The following is a 24,640-nucleotide window of genomic DNA, read 5'->3' as shown; positions in this document are numbered from 1 at the left end:
TCAAATGTTTTCCTGGTCGTAACGCGAAAAGATTCAATTCAATTTATTTTTATTTGTATAGCGCTTTTAACAATGAACATTGTCTCAAAGCAGCTTTACACAGATAATGTGGTGATTAAAAGTAAATATGTTCTTTGTAAGTAAGTTTGTCCCTGATGAGCAACTGTGGCAAGGAAAAACTCCCCGAGATGGCATAAGGAAGAAACCTTGAGAGGAACCAGACTCAAGAGGGAACCCATCCTCATCTGGGTTGCACCGAATGTCCATTTGAAGCAGATATACAATGTTGCGGGGTACAGTGATGATGATCAGAGGCGAACTGTATCCTGAGTCAGTGTAGCAGACTGTTGACATTAACTACAGTCCAGTCCATCCTCAAAGCGCCCGTTCTTACTCCGGAATTTCATGGAACCACCCAAGGCGTTGATGAGAAACCGTCCCAAGCTGCACAGAGTGGCCTCCAGTCGAAGAGAACTCTATCCAGAGGCAGGCCTGGATGAAGTGGGAAGATCCGCAGAGGGGAGAAGGGCTGGAACAGTGGTCACTGGAGCCTCAGGAGCATGTTTAACTCGACCGAGAGAGAGAGAGAGAGAGAGAGAGAGAGAAGAGGGTGACAGGAAGAGAAGGATATGGATTATTAAGTGTCCTTATTTTTGTATGAAAGTAATGTCACTGTGCAGTTTGGACTCCGGCAAGACTCGCTATGGCAGCATAACTAAAAGGGAGAACCAGAAGGTAATACAGACATGAGGGATCTCTGGGATAAGAGACGACCCACCACACCACCGTCAACAAACCTGAGTGAACGTGTGAATGTGAGGGGACGACAGCATACAAATATCCCAGTTCACCAAACACTTTATATCCATGTTCCCTCCAGATCCTTTACCTAAGAAAAAAATCTACTGATAAAAGGCTTGACTAAATAAATACGTTTTCAACCTCGACTTGAACACTGAGACTGTGTCTGAGTACCGAACACTGGTTGGAAGGCTGTTCCATAACTGTGGAGCTTTATAAGAGAAAGATCTGCCCCCTGCTGTAGTCTTCATTATTTGAGGAACCAACAGATAGCCAGCACCTTTTGATCTAAGTAGGCGTGGAGGATCATACTGATACAGAAGTTCACTCAGATACTGTGGTGCGAGACCGTTAAGTGCTTTATACGTCAGTAGTAATATTTTATAATCAATGCGAGATTTAATTGGGAGCCAGTGTAGACTAAAACAGGGGTGATGTGGTCGTATTTCCTAGATCTAGTGAGGACCCTTGCTGCTGCATTCTGAACTAACTGAAGCTTATTTATGCACTTACTCGCACACCCAGACAGTAAAGCATTACAGTAGTCTAATCTAGAAGTAACAAAAGCATGAACTAGTTTTTCTGCATCCTGTAACGACATCATATTTCTAATTTTAGCAATATTTCTAAGGTGAAAGAAAGCAATCCTGGTGATATTATTCACGTGAGACTCAAAGGAAAGACTCGGGTCAGTAATCACACCAAGGTCTTTGACAGCCATACATGCTGAAACAGAAACACCATCCAGAGATGCTACATAATTGGAAAGTTTACTTCTAGCTGCATGTGGTCCTAGTAAAAGTACTTCCGTCTTATCTGAGTTGAGCAGAAGAAAGTTATCAAGCATCCACTGTCTAATGTCCTTTACACACTTCTCAACATTGTTAAGCTGATCTCTCTCATCTGGCTTTGCTGAAATATACAGCTGTGTGTCATCAGCATAGCAATGGAAGCGAATCCCAAAAGATCAATTTGAAGAAAACGTATACAGCTTCCTATAAATGGCAAAATAAACTCAGGAATGTAATCATTTGCTTTTAAAACCACCTGCGTGAATTCTAACTGCGTACTTATTTTGCGTTAATACCTAGACTCACTAAAATTACTCGGAAACACAAGTAAAAAAAAAAATTCATTTTTTTATATAAAATAAAAATTCATTTTATTAACACAATGTATGTGTAAAATACTACATTTAATCTAACAACATGGACAGCTGTATTATTTAGGGGGGTATTATTTAGGCAAGCTGAATGTAAACCCCTTGCCTGAATTCTACCCCTCCTCTATTTCACACAAGCCTTTACAATTCATTCTAATATTCTGATTTATTATCAATGGTGGAAACAGTTGTGTTGATTATTTATGTATATATATATATATATATATATATATATATATATATATATATATATATATATATATATATATATAAAATTGTATTTTTTATTTTTTAAAGAAAATACACTACAAGTTTGGGTCAGTGTTGAATTTTTCTTTTTTTGTTTTGAAAATATAGCCTACTTTTTTTCAGCAAGGATGTGTTAAATAAAAAGTGATTGTAAAGGCTTATAATTTAAAAAAAGATTTCCATTTTAGATAAATGCTGTTTTTTTTTACATTCTTAAATGAATCCTGAAAAAAATCATAGCAGCCTCTAAAAAAGGAGCATAACTGTTCATGATCACCATTCAGCAGTAAGAATGCCTGCCTCTTCTACACTCTACATTTCCTCCCTAGTCATTAACTGCACATCCTTCTTAATCACCACACCTATCTGCCATCATCCTCGCCAACTCATTTGACTACCTGCTTGTTTAGCTGTACGTTTGGTTGAAATAGGATATATTTTATGTAATGTACATTCACTGACTGTACATTCAATGCAAATCATATAATCTTCTCACTTGAATTGGTTATTTTAGATGACCTGAGCCAGCTGTGCCATGTCTGTGGGGAGAAAAGTGGTGATAATAACTGGGTATTCACTGTTTTCCATGGGCAAGATTATTCACTATCTATCACAATTTAATAATTGGTTACAGTGTCTGTCTAGTGCCTTGAAGAAAATATGTCTTCTCTACATTTCAGATTGCCTGTGACTGCTGCAATCGGTGGTACCACCAATCATGTATCCAGGAGGCATTACAAGTGCACTTTTTGTGTCATGCCTGTCAAAATGAAATAAAGGAGTAACACTTTTTATACACCTCTTCTATTAGTGGATTTTTATTTTGTATGGTATTGTAAGTTTTACATGCATGAGCTCGAGATTTTGGACATTTTGAAAAATAGAGCTGTCTGTATTAATTGAACAAAACTTAGTGCATTAAATATTATTACTTGTGTAGGTGTATCACAGCGTATTTGGTAACTCTTCATATGGAGGTAAAATAAATGGGGGGGGAGAATTCAGGCAGGGGGTTTACATTCAGCTTGCCTAAAAAAAATACCCCCCTAAATAATACAGCTTTCCATGTTGTTAGAATAAATGTAATATTTTAATGTAATATTATTACTTGTGTAGGTGAGTCTAGGTAGTAACGCATAATAAATACGCGGTTAGCATTCACGCAGGTGGTTTTAAAAGCAAATTATTACTTTCCTGAGTTTATTCTGCCATTTACAGGAAGCTGTATTCGTTTTCTTCAAATTGATCTTTTGGCGTTAGGACCAGGAAAACATTTGACCCAACCTTCCGTGTTTTTAGTGCCATCTACAGGAAATACGACGGTACTGTCTGCGTGCACGCGAAAGGGGGGTTGGTTTCAGACCGGGGGTCTGAATTAGGCACAACCCAGGAGGCGCGGGAAAAACGGCAAGATGGCCGCCGACCCGGAAGTGCTCACCGCGAAATGCGCGCAGTGTGCCCGGGAGATCCTGATAAATACTATTTATACAGCTCTTCGGTGACCTCTAATGAGAGACAGGAAGTTTTTCTTTATTTTTCAAAAGTTTTTACAAATGTCAAAGTGGCGTCTTTTGTTCTTGGACGTTTCCAGTCAGCTAATGCGCACATTCCAAATATTGGCTGGAGACGACTTATACGAACTGATGTTGTGAAAGTTTATTTATTCTTGCATGAAAATGTCAAAATTATAGCAACTCTATAGAGATGATCTACTTTTATCCAAAACTGATAACATCATGAATTAGAAATTAATACAAATTAGATTTAGACAAAAAAGTTAGCCAGCATTGTATTACGTGAACCCTCTTGTTTATTCGGGACACACAAAGGGCTCAGATATCAGACAGAGCATTCAAACTAGAGATGAGAGAACCGAATCCGCTTACGGATTAAAATCCTTCTGAATCACTTAGAGAACGGATCCGAGTCTCACGAGTCTCCCAGCATTCTGCCTGCTTTTGCAAAGAAAAGCCACTAGAGGGCACTCACCGAATCCTTAGAATTCACCGAATATTAAAGCCTATTTTTTTTTACATATGCAATCACAGGAACTGCAGATCATACAAACATGCACACCACAACTTCACCACTGTTATGTTGCCTGGTAATTTTATTTAATGCGGTCACCACGTAACAATTAACGTAGCAAATATTCTCCATTCTCCATCACGAACATGCAGTTACTGAAACAGACTCGCAAGGAGTCAAGTGCATTAATGTTATTTAATATTCAACGTGACACAACATAACAGTCCATCACGTGTCAAATATTTTCGGTGTAATGTCACATAAAGCAGATCATAGAGCACTACATCTATTCTGTAAAAAAAAGTGAAACAGCTGCAGTTTGTGTCACAGTGATAGGGATTCTGACTGCTTTTGCCATAGTCATTGGGACAGAAAGTATTGGGACCCTTATCACTGTTGAATGGGACATTAATATTTCGCAATATTTAATTAGTCATATTTCCACCTTCCTATTCATCTTAGCTGTAGAAATGATAGAGAGAGAGAGAGAGCGCCATTTGAAACTGACCTGTCCTTTTCACTCATAAATCCACATCCACACTGCTGTGATAATGTTGATGGCAGTGTGTGTGTGTGTGTGTGTGTGTGTGTGTGTGTGTGTGTGTGTGCGTGCGTGCGTGTGTATATATACTTTTACCTTTATGTTTCACTGTGGGGGTGAGGTAAATCTCTCTTATCAAAATATATGTTATAATCTTAGCCAAAAATATCATATTTAGACTATCTTCCAATCATTCACTGTCTAATTCTTGTGTGTTTTTACCTAGTGTGTTGCATATAATTGAATAGAACATGCATTTGTCCCAGTTAGATTTTTATCATGGCCAAACAAAACTTAATTCTTGGAGAGGTTTTCCATGTGATCTCGTGGTGCCTTTTCTAAATAGAGAAGAATCACACAGCACACAGAATGGTGCAAATGTTCTTCTTCAGTTTAATGCAGATATCAGACAAGTATATATACACACCCTGGAAAAAACGAAACTAAAACTATTCCTGATTGGGTAAGAAGACATAATAACCAGAGATGTGTGAGCAGATAAAGTCTTCCTGTATACCTTACATACTCACATCGTAAAGATCCAATAGACACTGAACAAACAACATCGGAATGTGTTTAGAGAACCAGTGTGAGGCTCATCCTAACTCTATCTATCTGTGACAATTTTATCTGTGATAAAATATTTTTACTAGCCACTAGTCTTCTTTCTTCCTCTTATTTTATGTTCAGGGATTTTATTATTTGCTCAAATCTATTTACATCTATTTACCTAATAACTTGACATCTATTTCCCCAAAGTGGCAAAAATGAAGAATATTGCTCCGATATACTATGATTACCACTGTACGACACTTTCACTCACATGACACCGAAGGAGGCATCTTTTTCCCATAACTCGCGAAGGAGGAGTTAAAGAAAGTGAAGGATTTTCTATTTTTTAGGAAAATAAAACCCCACAAGGCTCGGCACGTGGTCCCCTCCTTTTCTCCCTCTATTCCCACTCCATTGGTGAAGTCATATCCTCACATGGGTTTTTTTACCACTGCTATGCAGATGACAATCAACTAATCTTTTTTTTCCCTCAGTCAGATACCACAGCTTCCGCTCGGATCTCGGTATGCTTGACAGACATATCCTCATGGATGAGTGCTCATCAACTAAAACTCAACCCCAGCAAAACAGAACTGCTGGTCATCGCAGGTGATTTATCTCCAGGTCAAGATCTCTAAATAACTCTTCATGACTCTCTGCTCTCCCCTTCAGCCACTGCTTGTAACCTTGGGGTAACTATGGACAATGAACTGTCCTTCCCACATGTCGCTAATGTGGCTCGTTCCTGACGATTTTTTCTCTACAACATCCGAAGGATTCGACCATTTCTGTCCACACTTGTTCAGTCTCTTGTAATTTTAAGACTCGACTACTGCAACTCTCTACTGGCAGGTCTTCCCCTGAACGCTATTCGTTTGCTGCAAATGATCCAAAATGCAGCTGCACGACTTGTGTTCAATCAGCCCAAGTTCTCCCACACCACCCCACTGCAGCGCTCCCTTCACTGGCTTCCAGTAGCTGCACGTATCAGATTCAAAACACTGATGCCTGCCTACAAGGTCAAAAATGGACCAGCACCATCTTACCTCAGTGACCTTATCACATCTCGCACTGCACCACGCTGTCTGAGATCCTCCAGCATTGCTCGACTGGTACCTCCTTCTCTATCTATTTTCTATCTATTTATCTGCCTATCTGTCTGTCTGTTAAATTTCTAACATGTCTAAACAAAACTTAATTCTTGGAGAGGTTTCCCATGTGATCTATGATGCCCGTGATGCCTTTTCTGAACAAAGAAGAATCACACAGCACACAGAATGGCGCAAATGTTCTTCTTCAGTTTAATGCAGATAACAGGCAAGTATATACACTGGAAAAAACCTAAGCTTAAACTGTTTTGATTGGGTTAGAAGACATAATAACCAGAGATGTGTGAGTCCAGACAAAGATATTCCGTGTACCTCAAATACTCACATCGTAAAGATCCTATAGACACTGAACAGACAACATAGTAATGTGTTTAGAGAACCAGTGTGAGGCCCATCTTAACTCTAACAATGGCCACTTTAAATCATTTATGATTTAGCGCCTCACACCATAACATAGGATGTTCTTTATGGAAACAGGATCGGTGATATAAACCTCAAATGAAAAGATAAAGACAAAACATAAAAACCAACAGATTTCATCACATTTCATCATGTCCTGTTGTATAATTGTCATCAAATATTGCAACATACAAAGCAAAATTTCATCAATTCAACATAGAAGAATCAATCAATCCTAAAACAAAGTAGTGTTCAACACTCGTAAATAAATTATTAATCTTCTCAAAAAAACTTTGCTCAGCAGTTATTTCACATTCTCCAAGACATCATGAGGCTAATGTTTCTCAGTGTTTGTTCATTATGTCTATAAGCAGTATTATCAGGTATACGTAACAGTTTCCCCTCTCTGAACAAGGTGTTCAAAGAGAATAAGGAACATTTGTAGTGTAATTACAACTATGCAGAAATAGTAGAATTTAGACCTAGAGCAGGTATAAGGGTAAGGGTAAATAAATAAATAAATAAAAACATGGGCAGCATTTACATTTACCAGTAACAATAACAGCTTCAGAAACATCTATGATGTTGTCCATTGGAACAAATTTATAATCACACCAGACCCTGAGAATTCCCGAAGATTGGAAGTTACATGCTAAAGTTCCTGTAGACCAGAGCTGGTAGCAGCAGTAAACAGGGGTGGACTTAGCCCTCCCAAATTTGGGTCTTGCCCACCCAGTCAAAGTTTTATTAGTTTAGGTTGCACTTGCTTATAAAGTAATAAAGAGCTGGGAAGCAAAAGATTTGCATTTTTTACAAATAGTGGCAAAAGAGAAAAGTTGATATATAATGTTCTGATACTGTCTTTGGTTAAGTAAAGAATTGAGAAAAAAAATATATATATAAATATAAAAGTTATAGAAAAGATAAAAAATAAACTTTTTTTATAATGTTCTGATTTTGTACTGAAGTTTGAAAATAGGTTTGATAAGTTGATTTAGGTTGAAATTTTATTTAAGAACTAATATGATCCAATAAAACCAAGATTTCTGGAGTTTAAAATTAAAATACAGGTTTTAAGTTTTGAAGTTGTTTCATTATCACTGTTCAGTTTTAGTTTATATATTTATATACTTTTTTCTGATTTTGTGAATATTAGTTATGAGGAAAAAGTTTTGGGGCCACTACCACTGATTGCCCACATATTATTTGTACCAGCCCACCCTAATATAATTGTCTAGAAACAGGCCTGCTGTAGACTAGTAATGAATTCAACAATTTGTGTCACCATACCTTATCAAAGCTTAACAATAGGCGAGTTAAAATGTGTTATTTAATTTAAAAGAGAAGGAGAGAGAAAACTGTATAATCAGTGAAGTGTTAAAGATAAAACATTTTTATTAAATGTTTCTTCAAAACTAAAGACCCATCCATGAAAAAGCCATGAAAAGTCTCAGGGAGAGTTTTAGTCTCTCGTTTCACTTTCACTCTCACTACTGCTGTCACTGTCGTCCTGATCATCATACACACTCTCTTAAGTCTCCCGTGTTTCTCTGATTTCCTCCTGCACGTTTCGGTTGTGTGGGTTCAGTAGACTCATTCTTTTCTGCCTCTTGTTTCTCCTGATCCTGGTCCTGCTGTTGCTGCTTCTTCCACATCTTGGCCATGGACAGCAGCTTGAGCTAATTAGCAGCGTCCTCCGGGAAGATGTAGTAGTAATAGTCTTCCCATCCAGCATCCGTCTGGAGAACAATTTGATACACAGAGTTAGAAATCAAAGTTCACATTATTTGCCTTCAACGTTGAAAAGGGCCACATATAAATGAAATGGTCAACATGCACCATTTTGTATTAATTTTTAAAATTCAATCTAAAAAGCTTTTACTGTTACAAAATGAACTGTTTATTCACTGTGATATAAAATCTGTGATGTTAAAACTCCATAATCTGGACTATGAAATGACACAACACAAACTGTGTTTGGCCTCTGCCGTAAGCTTCCTCCTCTTCTTCACCTGCTTGGGCATGAGTTTCTTCACTCTGTCATTGTCAGCCGAGGTGCTGAACTCCTGCTCAAAATTCATCCAGTCTTCAAGCAGCATAAGCCTCTTCTTCTTTTTCTCGCCTGTGCGCTCAGACTGTGCGTAACTTTTCCATACCTGCACACGACAGACAAAAACAGATGGTCTTAACCTGCACACTAACGAGAAGATCGCTTGATATTTTGTGGAGATTTGGATGACTTGGTCTCAGACTGGCACTTATCATTGTGAGCACAACGTCAGAACTGATGTGATCTCTGCATAATTCTATATACGCTTAATTAATATAATATATAATAAGCTCTCTGTAGTGCAGGTCTCATATCTTTTCACTCAATTGTACATCAACACAGCTTACCATCTGTCCTCATCACTTTTAAAAGCGCTGTGTGTACAGGTAGTTTGGGCGCATCTCTACATACCCAACCCCCACCCCACACTGGTAGAAGTTTTCTGTATAGACACACTTGGGTTAGAGGCGAGTGCTACCAGCTGTATTTTTGGACAGGTTACAATGTACATAAGCAGGGAAGTTTTTTTGTTTGTTGTTTGTTTTGGCACCGTCACTGAGTCCAACTCTGTGATTCACCACTGCAATAAATGTATTAATTTATTTCTCCCTGTCACTGGGTGATGTTACACAATTGTTTACCCAGAATGGACAACTAAGTTTCACTTCACATGGACTGTCCTAGAACAATAATTGGAACATTTGAGCAGACATGTGGTTGGGCAATATCAATAGTTAAATTAATTTTAGCTTTGATTTGTTTGTCTGAAGAACAAAAAAAGATTGCAGCTTGATGTTTTGTTTTCCATTCAGTCACATTTTTATGAGTCATATTTAAAAGTAAACTTTGTTCAGTTTTTCTCTGCATTTGATCTGATCACCTTCTGCTTGGTATCACTGACCTGAATCTTTAAATTTTACACTCTAATTACTGATCAGCCGACTGTTAATTACTCTACCTGAACAGTGATGCAAGTCCTAGTTCTTACAGCTCAGGATCTAGAATCATGTATAAAGCTCTCAAGGTCTCTATAAGGTCTGTGAAGTGTTTCTTTACAAAAAATAAATAAATGCATATAGAATAAATAATTAATTCCAAAAACCGCCATTTAATTGTTTCACATCCCAAACACGAGCACTCTGGTAAGGATATATTTTTCATAAATGCAGCGGGCTTTCTCCACCTCCTTATAGCGCAGCTAAAAACTTTTGAAAGATAAAGAACAACTTCATGTCTCTCATTAGAGGTCACTGAATAGCTGTAGTATAGTTTTAGGCATTGAACTCTTGTCTATTAAATGTATAGATAATTTTAAATAAAATAAATATCCTGCTTAGCCTCCTATCTAGATACACTTTCCCTTCCCTGCTCCAAAACAACCCCAAACCATTAAGCTTCCACCTTCATGTTTCACTGTGGTGGTGAGGCAGTTCTCTGTCTTACATAAGATCTTCTGTTGGAGCTATAAATGTCAAATTTGGACTTTCTTCCAATCATTCAATGCCCTAGTTGGTTGCATATAAATGAATGGAACGTGTGTGTTCCAAAAAACGATAAAAGACTAAGTGTTTCCAAACTTTTACAAGGCACCATAACAGCTTTAGTAACATCTATGATTTTGTTCACTGTAACAAATGAATAATCACACCAGACCCTGAGAATGAATGCTTTTAAATGACAGGCTCATGTGTGCGATTTCATTTTCTTTTTCTTCGTGTCTCTGCAGTCTTGGGGAAGGCAGACAACTCTGTGGCGCAGAAAGAGTGTCATGGCCACGTCACGGCTTTTTCAGTGGCTCCTGAGTTTAGATGGCTGGGTTTAGCTGCCAAGCTCATGGACAATCTCAAAAAAATGCAGCTCTTTGTGTGGATAATGTTTCTGTACACTACTAAATTCAACAAGAACTTGTGTCAACATCTAAGCTTATTAATAGACAGTTTAAAATGTATTTAAAAGAGAAGGGGAGAGAGAACTGTATAATCAGTGAAGTGTTGAAGAATTTTATTAGATGGTCCTTCGAAACTAAAGACACATCCGGGAGTAAATATTCCACCATGGGAATCCATGAAAAGTCTCAATGACAGTTTTAGTTTTTAGTTTCACTTTCACTCACTGCTGCTGTCACTGTCGTCCTGATCATCAGGCACACTCTCTAGAGGCTCCTGTGTTTCTCTGCTTTCCTCCTGCTCATCTCTTGGCTGTGTGGGTTCAGTAGATTCATCCTTTTCTGCCTTTTGTTTCTCCTGTTCCTGCTGATGCTGCTTATTCCACATCTGGGCCATGGACAGCAGCTTGAGGTTTGGTTGATTGGCAGCGTCCTCCGGGAAGATGTAGTCGTAATATTCTTCCCATCCAGCGTCCGTCTGGAGAACAAATTAATACACAGTCAGAGTTTAAATCAAAGTTCACATTATGTGCCTTCAACGTTGAAAAGGGCCACATGTAAATGAAATGGTCAACATGCAATATTTTTTTTTCTTTTTTTTAATTCAATTATAAAGCTTTTACTGTTTCAAAATGAACCGTTTATTCATTGTGATATAAAATCTGTGATGTTAAAACTCCATAATCTGGACTATGAGATGATACACCACAAACTGTGTTTTCTCCTACACACCTCGTCCTTTGCCGTAAGCTTCCTCCTCTTCTTCACCTGCTTGGGCATGAGCTTCTTCACTCTGTCCTTGTCGGCCGAGGTGCCGAACTCCTGCTCAAAATTCTTCCAGGCTTTGAGCAGCATGAACCTCTGCTCCTTTTCCTCACACGTGCACAGGCTGCAGTTTGCTTCCTCATATACCTGCCTGCACCGCTGCAGTCGCTCCTCACTTTCCATCGACAGCTCAAACTGTGCGTAACTTTTCCATACCTGCACACGACAGACAAAAACAGATGGTCTTAACCTGCACACTAACGAGAAGATCGCTTGCTATTTTGTGGAGCTTTGCATGACATGAACTTGGACTGAAATAGTTCATATCATTACGTCAGAACTGATTTGATCTCTGCATAATTCTATAAATGCTCAATTAATTTAATATAAAAATAAGCTCTCTGTAGTGCAGGTATTTTGTGTTCTAATTAAGAAAGGATTCACAGAATTCACACTTCACCAATTGTAATAAACTCAGAGCTCAAACAGTACAGAGGCAGAAAATATTTTCCAAAAAAATGTTTAAATGATGAGGATGAAGCTCTGTGTCATTATGTAGATAAACTGGTGCCCCTGGGATGTGTTTAGAGCTCTTATGTTAGAAGAATCATCCTACCTTGACATGCTGTGTGCGCTGTAAGAGCCTCTTATAAAGACCACGCGCGTTCTCATACTCCTCCTGCTCGATTTCAAAATCCATATATGACTTCCAGAGCACCTGCAGAAGTTCCATAGAAACAATACGTTAGAAACACAGGAACGTGTAGGTGAAATATAAAGCAGTGTTTAAAAGAGCAAGCAACATGTTGGCGATACCTCTGGCATGTCGAGACGAGGCTGACTGATGGCCAGCTCATATATGGCCCGCGCCCTTTCTACGTCTCCAAGGATTGTCTCGAGCTCTGCAAACTTGATCCAGGTGGTGCAGTTCTCTGGGCCGTACTCCAGGTACTTCTCATACAGCTTCCTGCAGCGGTCAAACTCTCTGAGCTGCAGCTCCAGCTCGATGTATCCCTTGAACAACTTGTTTTTTGGACATTTCCCAATGCCTGTGCCCTGTGATTACAAAGTGTGCAAGGAATCAGAGTGCAGTTTTAATAAGCTGAACTATTTAATACTAAAGGATGGTGACATTTACCAGGCCTCGTCTGGCGTTCTGCAGGTTCTTCTGGCGAATTTCAAACTTGCCGTACAACAGCCAGATTTTAGCGAAGGTGAACTATAAACAAGATTAAAACAACACAAATCAATACGTCTATAAACTACAGATAAATTGTAATTTTTGGATTATGTTAATTACAGCTGGTTTAATACAAATAACACAAAAATAGACATTTTAACACAGAAATGTCCATTTAAAGGATAGAAACTGACTGTCGAATGCTATTAAATCAAAAACTGATAGAAAGGGCACATATTGTGTGGTATAATGCTGTCTTTAATTACTTTAAAACGTACTACTGCTATTTGTGCATTATGAAAAATTATTATTTATAGTCTTCATAAAAACAGTAATTTATTCAGCACTGTGTGATGTACCTTTTTGTGTGGAATGAGATCCAGACATGCCTGATACACCTGCCTTGTTCTTTCAGGGTCCTGTCAGAAAACAAAACCAGCACGTGCACATTTTACATTCAAATTCTACTAAACCTCAGTGTAGTTCAGTGCCAGGTATCAGGACTCACCTTGACTTCCAGCTCCTCGTAGAGAGCGTAATTAACCCACAGGTAAATGTAGCGCCTCCAGTGTTTTTTTTCAATAATGGGGGGAACGTTGGCGATGGCTCGTTCGTACCCTTCTCGAACTGTGTCCGCATCGGCTTTGCCCTCTAACAGACGCAGGTAATTAAACCAGGTGTCATAATTGTGTGGATTTGCCTAAAATAAGACACAGAGACAAAAGACAAATGGGTATCTGTACACTTAGTATTTAAAACAGGTTTATTTAGAACAGGGTTAGAAATAGCCGAATTCGTTTTAAATACCATACAATTCTGTAGTCGTGTATATGTATGTGTGTAACGTGTTTATATGTGTTAAATAACGTGTGTTATTATAACGTGTTTATAACGTGTTAAACTACCACAAAAATAGAAGCTCTTGCTGACATCTAACGGATGCGGGGAAAAACCTGACAAGTAAATTTCTAAGGAATATAAATACTTTAAACAATCTTATTAGAGCCATATGAAGTAAAATGTTAGCATTGGTACATAACCATAATTTACACATAACCAAATCTGCAATGTGTATAAGTATTTGATAAACTCCCTTATCATATGTTTAAATATTTAATAGAATATTGTGTGATCTCTTACCTTAACCTCCTCCTCGTAGTGAAATCTCCTTTTGCTGACGATGACGTCCTCGATTCCTCTCCGGTCTCCAAAATTCCTCTCAAACACTATGTAGTTGTTGATAAGCTGATGGGCCTGCTGTTTGGGGATTCGGTCCAGTGCGTACTTATAGATCACCCGAACACGATCATACTGAAAACACACAAGCATATACTCTCGCCATGTTGAAAAATCGATTTAACAAATTAAAATGCATTTAAATATTTTACTGATTTTAACTAAAAAAGCCAAGATAAATACAAGACTTTACTGTATTATGCTTGTTCAACATAAGAACATCATCAGAGCTGAAACACATTTTCTGAATGACTTTGTGCATTGAGGAGATTTGAGCAGGAATTTACCTCTTTTTGTTTCTCCTCGAATTTAGCGAAAGCCAAATAGAGGTTTACATCGATCTGCTCCTCACCAAAGAATTCGGTGGCTCTCTCGTACACTTTTCTCGCATTAACAATGAAACCGTGTTTATCTTCGAAGCGAGCGTATTTGGTCCAGTTCTTCACTTCAGGGTGGACTGTCACAAGTGCAGAGAAGTTGAGGACCTCAACTAGATATGAGTTCAATACCAGAAGTAGTAACATATAACACAGTAGTATATGGTTTATTGAGATCCACAAAACTGTTGATGGGATTGAAATCACATGCAATTTTTTCCCGCTAGTTTTGTAAGGAACACAATTATTCACTCATAAATTTCCATTGTTTTACTGGACCCAAGGCCACAATTTCAATGCAAATTTTGTAAAGACCAGGAACAATAATTTGTGAGTTTCATGGGTCATATTTCAAAGTAAACTTTGTTCTAAGGCTGGGCGATATGGCCTAAAAAAAAATCCCCGATTTTTTCACAAAAAATCCGATTTGCGATTTAAATCGATTTTTTCCACCTGCTTAAAATCAACCTACATATGTTCAAAAAAAAGTTTTTACTTTATTAAATGGGTTAAAGTGCAATCAGAAACAACAAGCCATTGTAAATTGTGAAAATAGAACGTAACATAAAATAAAATGAGCAAACCTACAAAGAAAAATGTTTTATGAGTGTTTAAATGTGGAACATGATTGAAAATGCACCTGAGGTTTTGAGTGATTTTGCCTTTACTTTTCTCCAAAACTCCACAGTAAAATAAGTTGAAATTTAACAATAAATTTCAAGTAATAGACAGGGACACTGTAAATTAGAAGTATTTGAAAGATTGAGCAAACCTATAAAGAAAAATATTTTATGAGTGTTTGAATGTGGAACATGGTTAATAATGCAGTGATGTTTGGAGTGATTTTGCCTTTACTTAAAACTCCACATTAAAATAAGTTGAAATTTGAAATAAGAATATAAAAGACAGGGAGATTCTAATTCTAAGAATTATTTGAAAGATTGAGCAAACCTCAAAAAAATGTTTTATGAGCGTTTGATTGTGGTGATTCAAATGCTCTGATTGTTCGGTTTCCTAACGGAAACGCCGTTCTGAAGCGTCTTTACAGGTATTTTGACCGCTCCCACCACCCGTACCGGAAGTGTACGATTAGACGCGCAACACTAAACAAAGTGCGGCTGCTTAACCGTGTATTTTCAGGATGCGGCTGCTTAAGCGCAGTCTTGTGCTGCCGCTGTCTTGTTCACTTCGTAGGGCCCTACATCTCTCCCACTCGACAGCATGCCTGTTTGAGATGCTGCAGTAAATTGATGCTACTGCTACCTTTGCTTGTTCGCTGCCATGTTATTTGTGTATCTCTATGGCAAACGCGCGGGGGAGTTCGCTTGAAACCATGGGAGCCCAGAGTGGAGCGTCGGCGGACATTAAAGAGAAAACCGATTTTTATTAAAACATATCGATGTAAACTACACATTCGAGTTAATCGATATAATCGATTTATCGCCCAGCTCTACTTGTTCTGATTTTTCCTGCATTTGATCTGATCACCTCCTGCTTGGTATCACTGACCTGAATCTTTTTGTTTTACGCTCTAATTACTGATCAGCAGACTGTTCAATTCCTCTTCTTGAACAGTGATGCAACTCCTAGTTCTTACATCCCAGGAACCAGAATCATGTATAAAGTTCTCGAAATCCTGATAAGAACTCTGTAGTGTTTCATAAAAAAAAAAGCTCACATTCATTCCAAAAACAGGCACATAATTGTTTCACATCCCAAACACAAGCACTCTGGTAAGGATATATTTTTCATAAATGCAGCGGGCTTTCTCCACCTCCTTATAGCGCAGCTCAAAGTTAATGTACAAGTGCCAGGCCTGCTCCTCTGGCATCCACTCCATCCAGCGCTCAAACACCTGCCTGCAGCCTGCTACATTCCCCAGCATCTCCTCCATGTAAGTGTATTTGTACCTGTGAACATATCCAGACCAACATCAGGTCAGTACCATCAAACAGAAAGGATCCAATAATTAAACTATAGGAAATGAAGTGTAACGATTACCAGAACTGGTTGACTCGGGGTAGGATGGTTATGGCTCTGTCCCAGATGTTGCGAGCGTGATTGACCTGACGGTTCTTCATTTCCATCTCGGCATATTTCAGCCACAGCGTGACATTCCGATGATCCACGTCTAACGCTCGCTCGTAGATAGACCGAGCTCTTTAACCAAAACATCAGAAACATTAAAGAAAGTTGAACCATAATTCATTCAACTCAGCATTATTAATAATAGATATCCAAAAGTGTCATACCTCTGTACTTCCTTCAGACTTTCCTCCCATTGTGCGTACTTGATCCAGTTGCTGATGACAGTCCGGTTCTTCCTGATATTTTCATCAAATCCCTGTAGATCAGATCATTGGTGGTGAAACAGGAAGATAAAGTAAACCAGGAACCCCATAAAGTAAAGACCCAGGCTTTTGTCATCTTACCTTGCGTTTTCGTAATTTGTAATCATTTAACTCCTCCTCATCAGTGATCTTCTGTTTCGGTGGAGGGGGAAGAAGCTCAAGTTCACGTTCCTTGGCTTCACGTAGCAGCTGCTCAGCTGTGATCTGCACCTCAGCCGGGGCTTTATTCTTCACCTGGTACAGGAAGACATGGCAGTGTTCTTGTTAACTAACACAGCTTTTAATACAACTTTTCATTCAAATAATTACATATAAATCAATGTGTGAAAAGAAATCATGTCAGGATCAGCTGAAGGATCTTAAAATGTCAGTGTCTCCAAAACCCTTTTGAAAGTCAACATTTGTAATTAATGTAATTAGTTCAGTGGTTAAGAGACAGTTTAGTGGTTAAGAGACAGTTTAGTGGTTAAGAGACAGTTCAGTTCAGTGGTTAAGAGAGAGTTTAGTTGTTAAGAGACAGTTTAGTGGTTAAGAGACAGTTCAGTTCAGTGGTTAAGAGACAGTTTAGTGGTTAAGAGACAGTTCAGTAGTTAAGAGACAGTTTAGTGGTTAAGAGACAGTTTAGTGGTTAAGAGACAGTTCAGTGGTTAAGAGACAGTTTAGTGGTTAAGAGACAGTTTAGTGGTTAAGAGATAGTTTAGAGGTTAAGAGATGGTTCAGTGGTTAAGAGATCAGAACGTTGAGCACTGCCACTGCTGGGCTCTTTATCAAGGCCCTGAACCCTAAACTACTCAGATGTATAAATGAGCTCATTGTAAATGGCTCTGGATAAGACTGTCTGATAAATTCTGTAAAGGTTTTTGAATAAAGTAAATATACTAATTGTAATTTCTTCATTCCCAAATGTAAATGGAAAATAAATGTAATGTTTGTGTCCAGTTTGATTGAGAATTAATGTTGTTAACAGCAAGGGTGCTCCAAAAGTACTGAAGATGTGATCTGCCTATGCTTAGATCAGAGATGACCCCTCACCAAAGCTGGTCTATGGTGACCATTGATTTTACCTGCTGTCATATAAAGTATAGAAAGTGTGATTTGAAATGGCATTTGGATAAAAAAAAAAAAATTTGATCACTGAATATCTGTATTATTGTATTAGGAACTGAACTGTAGTCTAAACATATTGCATTAGTTAAGCAGATTAGGGTCATGTCTGCTATATATTTATTTTTAGATATTAATAAATCATCAAGGTAATGTCTATTTCATTTTAATTTGTCAATAATTTATCTTTAGACCACAGACCGCAATCAAGTTTGATTTTTTATATAAAATGTTTGGGCACCTCGGATTTAGCATTTCTATGGTACAGTTACAAATTCATAAATAATTTGCCAGGGTGTAACTATATATACCTACATACAAATTAAACCCAAATAAAATCATATATTACTTCATAGTACCTTTAAATTTATAGTTATTTTAATAATAAATAAAAATAGCTAGACTGTTTAGCCACCCTAGTCAGCTACACACGCTTAGCTCTCGTGCACGCGCCTGTCCATCTTACCTTCTTCTCTAACGGTTTCTCTGTTTCCTGTCGAGGTGGACGCCATGACTCCAGAAATGACTAGAAAACGACCAATTTAACAAAATAAATTTGCTCACAAAACACTCAATGCTTTTCTTTATTTCTTTTCTTTGGCTTTTTCCACTCAATACTTTTCTATGTAATTTTCCCGCCTTAACTTTTCCCTCATAGAAATCTCCCGATATGACGGATTAGCCAATCAGAGAGAGGAGCGGCAGAACACGTGACCAGAAGTATATGAATAATGGATGGAAAAGAAAATCAAGCAAAATAATAATTTTATAATAATTATAACTTTTTAATTTTTTTTGTTATTTTGTAGAGGACAGTAAATCTACACTGCTATAAAGCTGCACACAGACTACTCTAAAATATATATAAGTTTAATTTTTGTTGTATTGTCCCTTGAGAAGATTATAATAAAATGGTTGCTGAGGGTGTACATAATTTTGAGATACTCTATATATATATATATATATATATATATATATATATATATATATATATATATATATATATATATATAGTATCTCAAAATTATGTACACCCTCAGCAACCATTTTATGTTTAATGTTTTATGTTCAAATTCACGAAAACGTATGTATTTACCTGTAGATGGCAGTATAAACTTGTCATTTTTTTTTATTTTATCTGACTTAATTTTACCCCCATTTTTGTCTGAATACCCAAACAGTCAATGAAATGGTTCTGACACACCTACACAAATAATACTGGATGTCCACGTCAACATATTATTATATCATCTTTATTATATTATGTTACATTATTATACAACATGGACACCTTCAGTATTTAGCCAGTTATTATTTGGGCAGGCTCATTTTTACCCACTTGCATGTAATGCCCAGATCCACATTTTGTTTTATTATCATTTAGGAGACATTATTAGGGCAGTATAATACTAAATACTAAAGCTGTCCAAGTCTACTTTTCCATTTTCCACAAACAAACAAAAAAAGTCAAATAGATGCAATAACAATTTTTAATCATGGATTTTTTTTTTTATCAGTTATTTTACATTTTTCAACTCATTCACAGGAGGAAAAAGTGATTCAGAGAGGTCATATTCCAATATCAGCCTCATATATTCATGCATAGTGTACAACCTAACTGGGTTATTGACACTGTAGTGCACAATATACTCTATAAAACATGGTTTCCTCCTACTCATCTCTTGGCTGTGTGGGTTCAGTAGACTGATTCCTTTCTGCATCTTGTTTCTCCTGATCCTGGTCCTGCTGTTGCTGCTTCTTCCACATCTTGGCCATGGAGAGCAGTTTGAGGTTTGGCTGATTAGCAGCATCCTCCAGGAAGATGTAGTCGTAATATTCTTCCCATCCAGTGTCCACCTGGAGAACAAATCGATAAATAGATTTAGAGATCAAAGTTCACATTATGTGCCTTCAACGTTGAAATTGGACATATATAAATGAAATGGTCAACATGCACCATTTTTTATTTTGTTTAATTCAATCCAAAAAGCTTTTACTGTTACAAAATGAACGTTTTTTATTCATTGTGATATTAAAATCTGTGATGTCAAAACTGGACATAATTTGGACTATGAGATGAAAGACCACAAAATGTGTTTTCTCCTACACACCCCGTCCTTTGCTGTAAGCTTTCTCTTTTTCTTTACCTGCTTGGGCATGAGCTTCTTCACTCTGTCCTTGTCGGCCGAGGTGCCGAATTTTTGCTCGAAATTCATCCAGGCTTTGAGCAGCATGAGCCTCTGCCCCTTTTCCTCACACGGTCTAAGGCCTCGGTTTGCTTCCTCATATACCTGCCTGCACCGCTGCAGTCGCTCCTCACTTTCCATCGACAGCTTAAACTGTGCGTAACTTTTCCATACCTGCACATGACAGACAAAAACAGATGGTCTTAACCTGCACACTAACGAGATGATCAGTCGCTATTTGAGGAGATTTGCATGACATGAACTGGTACTTGGACTGAAATGGTTCATATCATTACAACGTCAGAACTGATGTTATCTCTGCATATAAAAATAAGCTCTCTGTAGTGCAGGTATTTTGTGTTCTAATTAGAAAAGGATTCACAGAATTCACACTTCACCAATCGTAATAGACTCAGAGCTCAAACAGTACAGAGGCAGAAAATATTTTCCGAAAAAATGTTTTAAATGATGTGGATGAAGCTCTGTGTCATTATGGAGATAAACTGGTGCCCCGGGGATGTGTTTAGAGCTCTTATGTTAGAAGAATAATCCTATCTTGACATGCTATGTGCGCTGTAAGAGCCTGTAATAAAGTCCACGCGTGTTCTCATAGTCCTTCTTCTCGATTTCAAAGTCAATATATGACTTCCAGAGCACCTGCAGAATTTTAAACTTGCAGTACAACAGCCAGATTTTAGTGAAGGTGAGCTATAACACGACCCGATTAACATGACCATGCTGGGTCTTATCAGCAAGAACAATGAGTCAGCATACAGAGAGGAGGTGCAACAGTTAACAGCCTGGTGTGGAGCTAGCAACCTGTCTCTGAACGTTGACAAAACGAAAGAGATGGTTGTTGACTTCAGGAGAGCACAGAGTGACCATTCTCCACTGAGCATAAAACTATAACTGTCATTTTCTAATAAATCAAAAACTGTAAACAGCACATTTTGTGTAAACAGTCTTTAATTACTTTATAATATACTACTGCTATTTGTGCATTATAAAATTGTATTTTTAATATAATTAAATATATATAAATATATAATTTAATATAATATAAATATAAAAATAATTTTATTATATACATATGAAGTAAAATGTTAACATTCAGTCAGAAAATGCACATAACCATAATTTACAATAACTAAATGTGCAATGTGTTTATGTATACAATAATTTCATAAAATATTGTGTGATCTCTTACCTTAAACTCGTATTGAAATATCCTTTTTATGACGATGACGTCCTCGACTCCTATCCGGTCTTCAAACTTCTTCTTAAGCACTGTGTAGTTCATGAAAAGCTGCTGGGCCTGCTGTTTGGGGATTCAGTCAAGTGCATACTTTCAGATCACCTGAACATGTACGAACTGTAAACACACAAGCATACACACATGTCATGATGGAAAATCGATTTTGACAATTTTACAGGCATTTTGATATCTTACCGATTTCAACAGAATCATTGTGTTGATGTAATTTAAGTATTATTATGTAGTTAAATAAATTGGTTTTTAAGTTAAGTTAAGTAATTTATTGTCCCTTGTCCAGTAAAAAGTCTGGCAAAGGGGTTTTGTAAGTTGTACCAGGGGCCTTGAGCAGTTTCAGGCTGTTTATATGATGTTTATCTAATATCAACACATTTACATATAGTTGTTTAACAAGAAAATAAATGTTAATAAGGATGTCTGGTAAAGGTATTGGGGACTTTATGATATTTTATTATTATTATTATTATTAATATTATTATTATTAACAATAACAATAACAATAGGTGATAGTATAATAATGCAATTAGTTGTGATTTTCTCAGCCCATCCCCATATTAATAAGCATCCTGGAAGGCCTCCATCCAGGTGAGATGGTTCTTATCCAAGGCTCAGTTCTAGATGATGCAGACAGGTGAGTTATACAATGTGTTGATCTAACTTCTATATTACAGATATCCAAACTAGGGCCTGTGGGCCAAAGTTGGCTTGTACTGACCATTGTCATATTGACATGTCATATATGAGAAGAGAAGTAGGAAGGACATTTGGAAAATAATTGGAAAAATAAAGAGCAGCTTTGTTGATCTCATAAGAGGGCATTGTATAGCTGTATTGGGGATTGAACTCTATTGTCAAATCAAGTCAAGTAGACATTCCAACTATATAAAGAGAGTAGAGTACACAGTGAAACGAAACACTGTTCAACAGGACCAAAGTGCTACATAAGACTATGTAACTGGACAAAGTAACACAAAACTACAACCACAATTCCAAAAAAAATTTGGATCACTTTACAAATGTAAATAAAACAAGAATACGATGATTTGCAAAACCATTGCATTCTTGTTCACAACAGAACATAGAAAACATATCAAATGTTTAAACTGTACTATTTTAATAAAAAAAAAACCCCAAAAAACAAAGTTGGAATGGACCAAAAGTCTGGAAAAAAGTAAGTTATTAATTTTAAATAGTTGGATAAACATTTTGCAATGAATAAGGTTAAATGACAGTAGAAATTGTTTATCTTAGCGAGGCACAGTCTCTAGACCTTTCACCATTTAAAAACATTTGACACATCATAAAATAAAAAACACAACAAAGGACACTCAGAACTGATGAGCAGCTAGAACATTCCTTTTCCAAAACTTGGTCTCCTCGGGTCCCAAATGTATACAGGCAGAAGATGTGATGCTACACAGTGGTAAACATGGACCTGTCCCAACTTTTTGAGAGATGTTGCAGCCATCATATTTAAATGACCTTGTTCCTTCCTTTTAATTGTAAATATCCTCAGTTTACACATTTGATATGGTTTTTGTTTGTTTGTTTGTTTGTTTGTTTTATTGTGAATAGAAAATGGATTTATGAAATTTGCAAATAATTGCACAGGGTATTATTTACATTTTGCCCAGTGTCACAAATTGGAGTTATACACAAACTAACTAGGACACTACAAAAAAAGTGCACATGTGCGACATTTAATAAAAAACAAAACAAAAAAAAACATAAGACAGTAGACACAGGGACACATCAGTACCAAGAAGATTTGTGATAGTGCCAATTAATTGTCTGTATAATAATAGATACTGTAGATGTAAACCCTAAATTGAATTGCTTTAGCAGCAAAAAGATCAAAACAGTATTTGTGTCTAATTAATGAGTTTGTTGAATTGTGTGTGTATGTGCGTTAGTCCAGTCCCAATAAATTGTTCAATAGATTCTTACTGCAATCCATTTTACAATTGTACGTTTGGAACAACTTATCGCATAATAAATTGGATCGTTTTTCATTGTATTTACTTGTTAGCTTCACTGAAGTAGAACTTTGAAAATAAACCTGCATTAGTTAAGCAGATTACACAGTCATTGTTTACTGTTCTTTACATATAAAATCATAAACCACAGCAAATTTTTATATAATCTTCGGGTACAATGCAACTTTTATTTTTGTCTCACAGCCCTCAATCAAGTCGGATCGTAGAAAAAAAAGGTCGGGCATCTCTTTTTTGAGAAAATGACCAGTAACCTTATCGTGCTGTTGATATTCAGCATCAGCACGGTTTAAACTCAGGGTGTTGTAGGTTGGCTCGGCACTAATATGTGATGTGATGTAATGTGATGACACACCTTTGTGTATTGAAATGATATGAAAGGAATAGATTGGTCAGTAAATAAATGTTAAAAACTTACTATGAGAAATTACCAGGAGTAAGTCATAGAGGTGATCTTTGAGTGATATTTGAAAGAACAATCATAATTCCTTTATGGAGAAAACAAACGCTGGACCGTCCAGCGTTTGTTTTCTCCATGAACTGTTGAACAGTCTCCAACCCAGTTCCAGGAATAATGTGTCATTAACTTTACCAGTGCCGAAGTCTGGTACACATTATTTGGAACAATGCGGAAAAAGAAAGCATAGCGAAATTTGCAGTGGCATTTGGTACCTGGGCCAATTGGTACCTGGGCCTACAGTGGGGACTTACCCACCCTAATCCACCTCTTAATACACCACTATTACGTTGCAATTATAGAAACCATCGTTACAATACAAAACAGCAATATAACAACGCATGGCATTACACAGAGAGAGGCATTTTACATATATATTAATATTTGTCTAATAACATGACAAAAACATTAAAGTTTTAACAAAATAAAACCTACTCACCAGAGATGCATAGTCATAAAGTGTATCACTTTTCAGAGGCTGTAATCCAGTGGTACTGCTTGTAATCACTGGTCTTGAAGTGGCGAACAAAACCTTGTCCGGGCTGAGTCATGCTAGCTAGCTTCGTGTTGGCCGACCTCTTCTCAAGTATGTCCGAGACCAAATCAATTTCTCTTCCACCACAGGAATAAAAAAGTCCAACTCAGATGTATTAATGTGTGCAGAGCGCTACAGATGTGTTTGCCAGTCGAACTTGGCTCTAACCAACCAATCAGAGGACAGAAAAATCTTAACTAAAAAAAATCAAACATCCACATACACGTACTGGAAGCAGTGCAGCCAAGAGAAACGCTATGAAATGAAGAGAATAAACTGTTGGGAATACATTAATACAATTTCATAGAACAACTATTAGAATTTAGGTTGTAAATGTAGGTCTGTGCTTCTGATAGTGTTTAGGCCAGCAGAGAAGGCTTTGCTGACCCTGACAGCTCACCAATGA

At 37.2% G+C, this 24,640-nt stretch overlaps 2 protein-coding genes across 2 annotated transcripts; both read right to left on the bottom strand.

The window, feature by feature from the left end:
* Positions 1-10,868: 10,868 nt before the first annotated feature.
* Positions 10,869-16,916, bottom strand: LOC124377018 (crooked neck-like protein 1). The gene is made up of 13 exons (XM_046836281.1): positions 16,767-16,916; positions 16,587-16,678; positions 16,336-16,494; positions 16,078-16,244; positions 14,245-14,423; positions 13,862-14,032; positions 13,230-13,421; positions 13,081-13,140; positions 12,680-12,760; positions 12,358-12,597; positions 12,158-12,259; positions 11,509-11,757; positions 10,869-11,254 (listed from the first exon to the last, which is right to left on the bottom strand). Exons 3-13 carry the CDS (start codon positions 16,419-16,421, stop codon positions 10,997-10,999), a joined length of 1,785 nt encoding a protein of 594 aa, XP_046692237.1. The 5' UTR covers positions 16,422-16,494; positions 16,587-16,678; positions 16,767-16,916; the 3' UTR covers positions 10,869-10,996.
* Positions 16,917-19,460: 2,544 nt separating this feature from the next.
* Positions 19,461-24,207, bottom strand: LOC124376701 (crooked neck-like protein 1). The gene is made up of 4 exons (XM_046835916.1): positions 24,139-24,207; positions 21,183-21,347; positions 19,937-20,149; positions 19,461-19,646 (listed from the first exon to the last, which is right to left on the bottom strand). Exons 2-4 carry the CDS (start codon positions 21,273-21,275, stop codon positions 19,461-19,463), a joined length of 492 nt encoding a protein of 163 aa, XP_046691872.1. The 5' UTR covers positions 21,276-21,347; positions 24,139-24,207.
* Positions 24,208-24,640: the final 433 nt, after the last annotated feature.

Source organism: Silurus meridionalis, chromosome 23 (assembly GCF_014805685.1).
Source record: "Silurus meridionalis isolate SWU-2019-XX chromosome 23, ASM1480568v1, whole genome shotgun sequence".
NCBI lineage: Eukaryota > Metazoa > Chordata > Actinopteri > Siluriformes > Siluridae > Silurus > Silurus meridionalis.
This window is presented reverse-complemented; position numbering and strand designations above follow the sequence as displayed.

Bases quoted from the DNA above. Each gene is read 5' to 3' on its own strand.
- LOC124376701 (XM_046835916.1), bottom strand. From the start codon at position 21,275: ATGAACTACACAGTGCTTAAGAAGAAGTTTGAAGACCGGATAGGAGTC. The intron at 20,150-21,182 runs GTAAGAGATCAC...TGTCATGTGCAG, and splicing joins TATTTCAATACGAGTTTAAG to GTATGGAAAAGTTACGCACA. The intron at 19,647-19,936 runs GTAAAGAAAAAG...TTTGTTCTCCAG, and splicing joins AGAAGCTCATGCCCAAGCAG to GTGGACACTGGATGGGAAGA.
- LOC124377018 (XM_046836281.1), bottom strand. From the start codon at position 16,421: ATGGAAATGAAGAACCGTCAGGTCAATCACGCTCGCAACATCTGGGAC. The intron at 14,033-14,244 runs GTAAATTCCTGC...GTGTGTTTTCAG, and splicing joins TCGAGGAGAAACAAAAAGAG to TATGATCGTGTTCGGGTGAT. The intron at 12,761-13,080 runs GTACATCACACA...TCTTGTTTATAG, and splicing joins ATCTCATTCCACACAAAAAG to TTCACCTTCGCTAAAATCTG.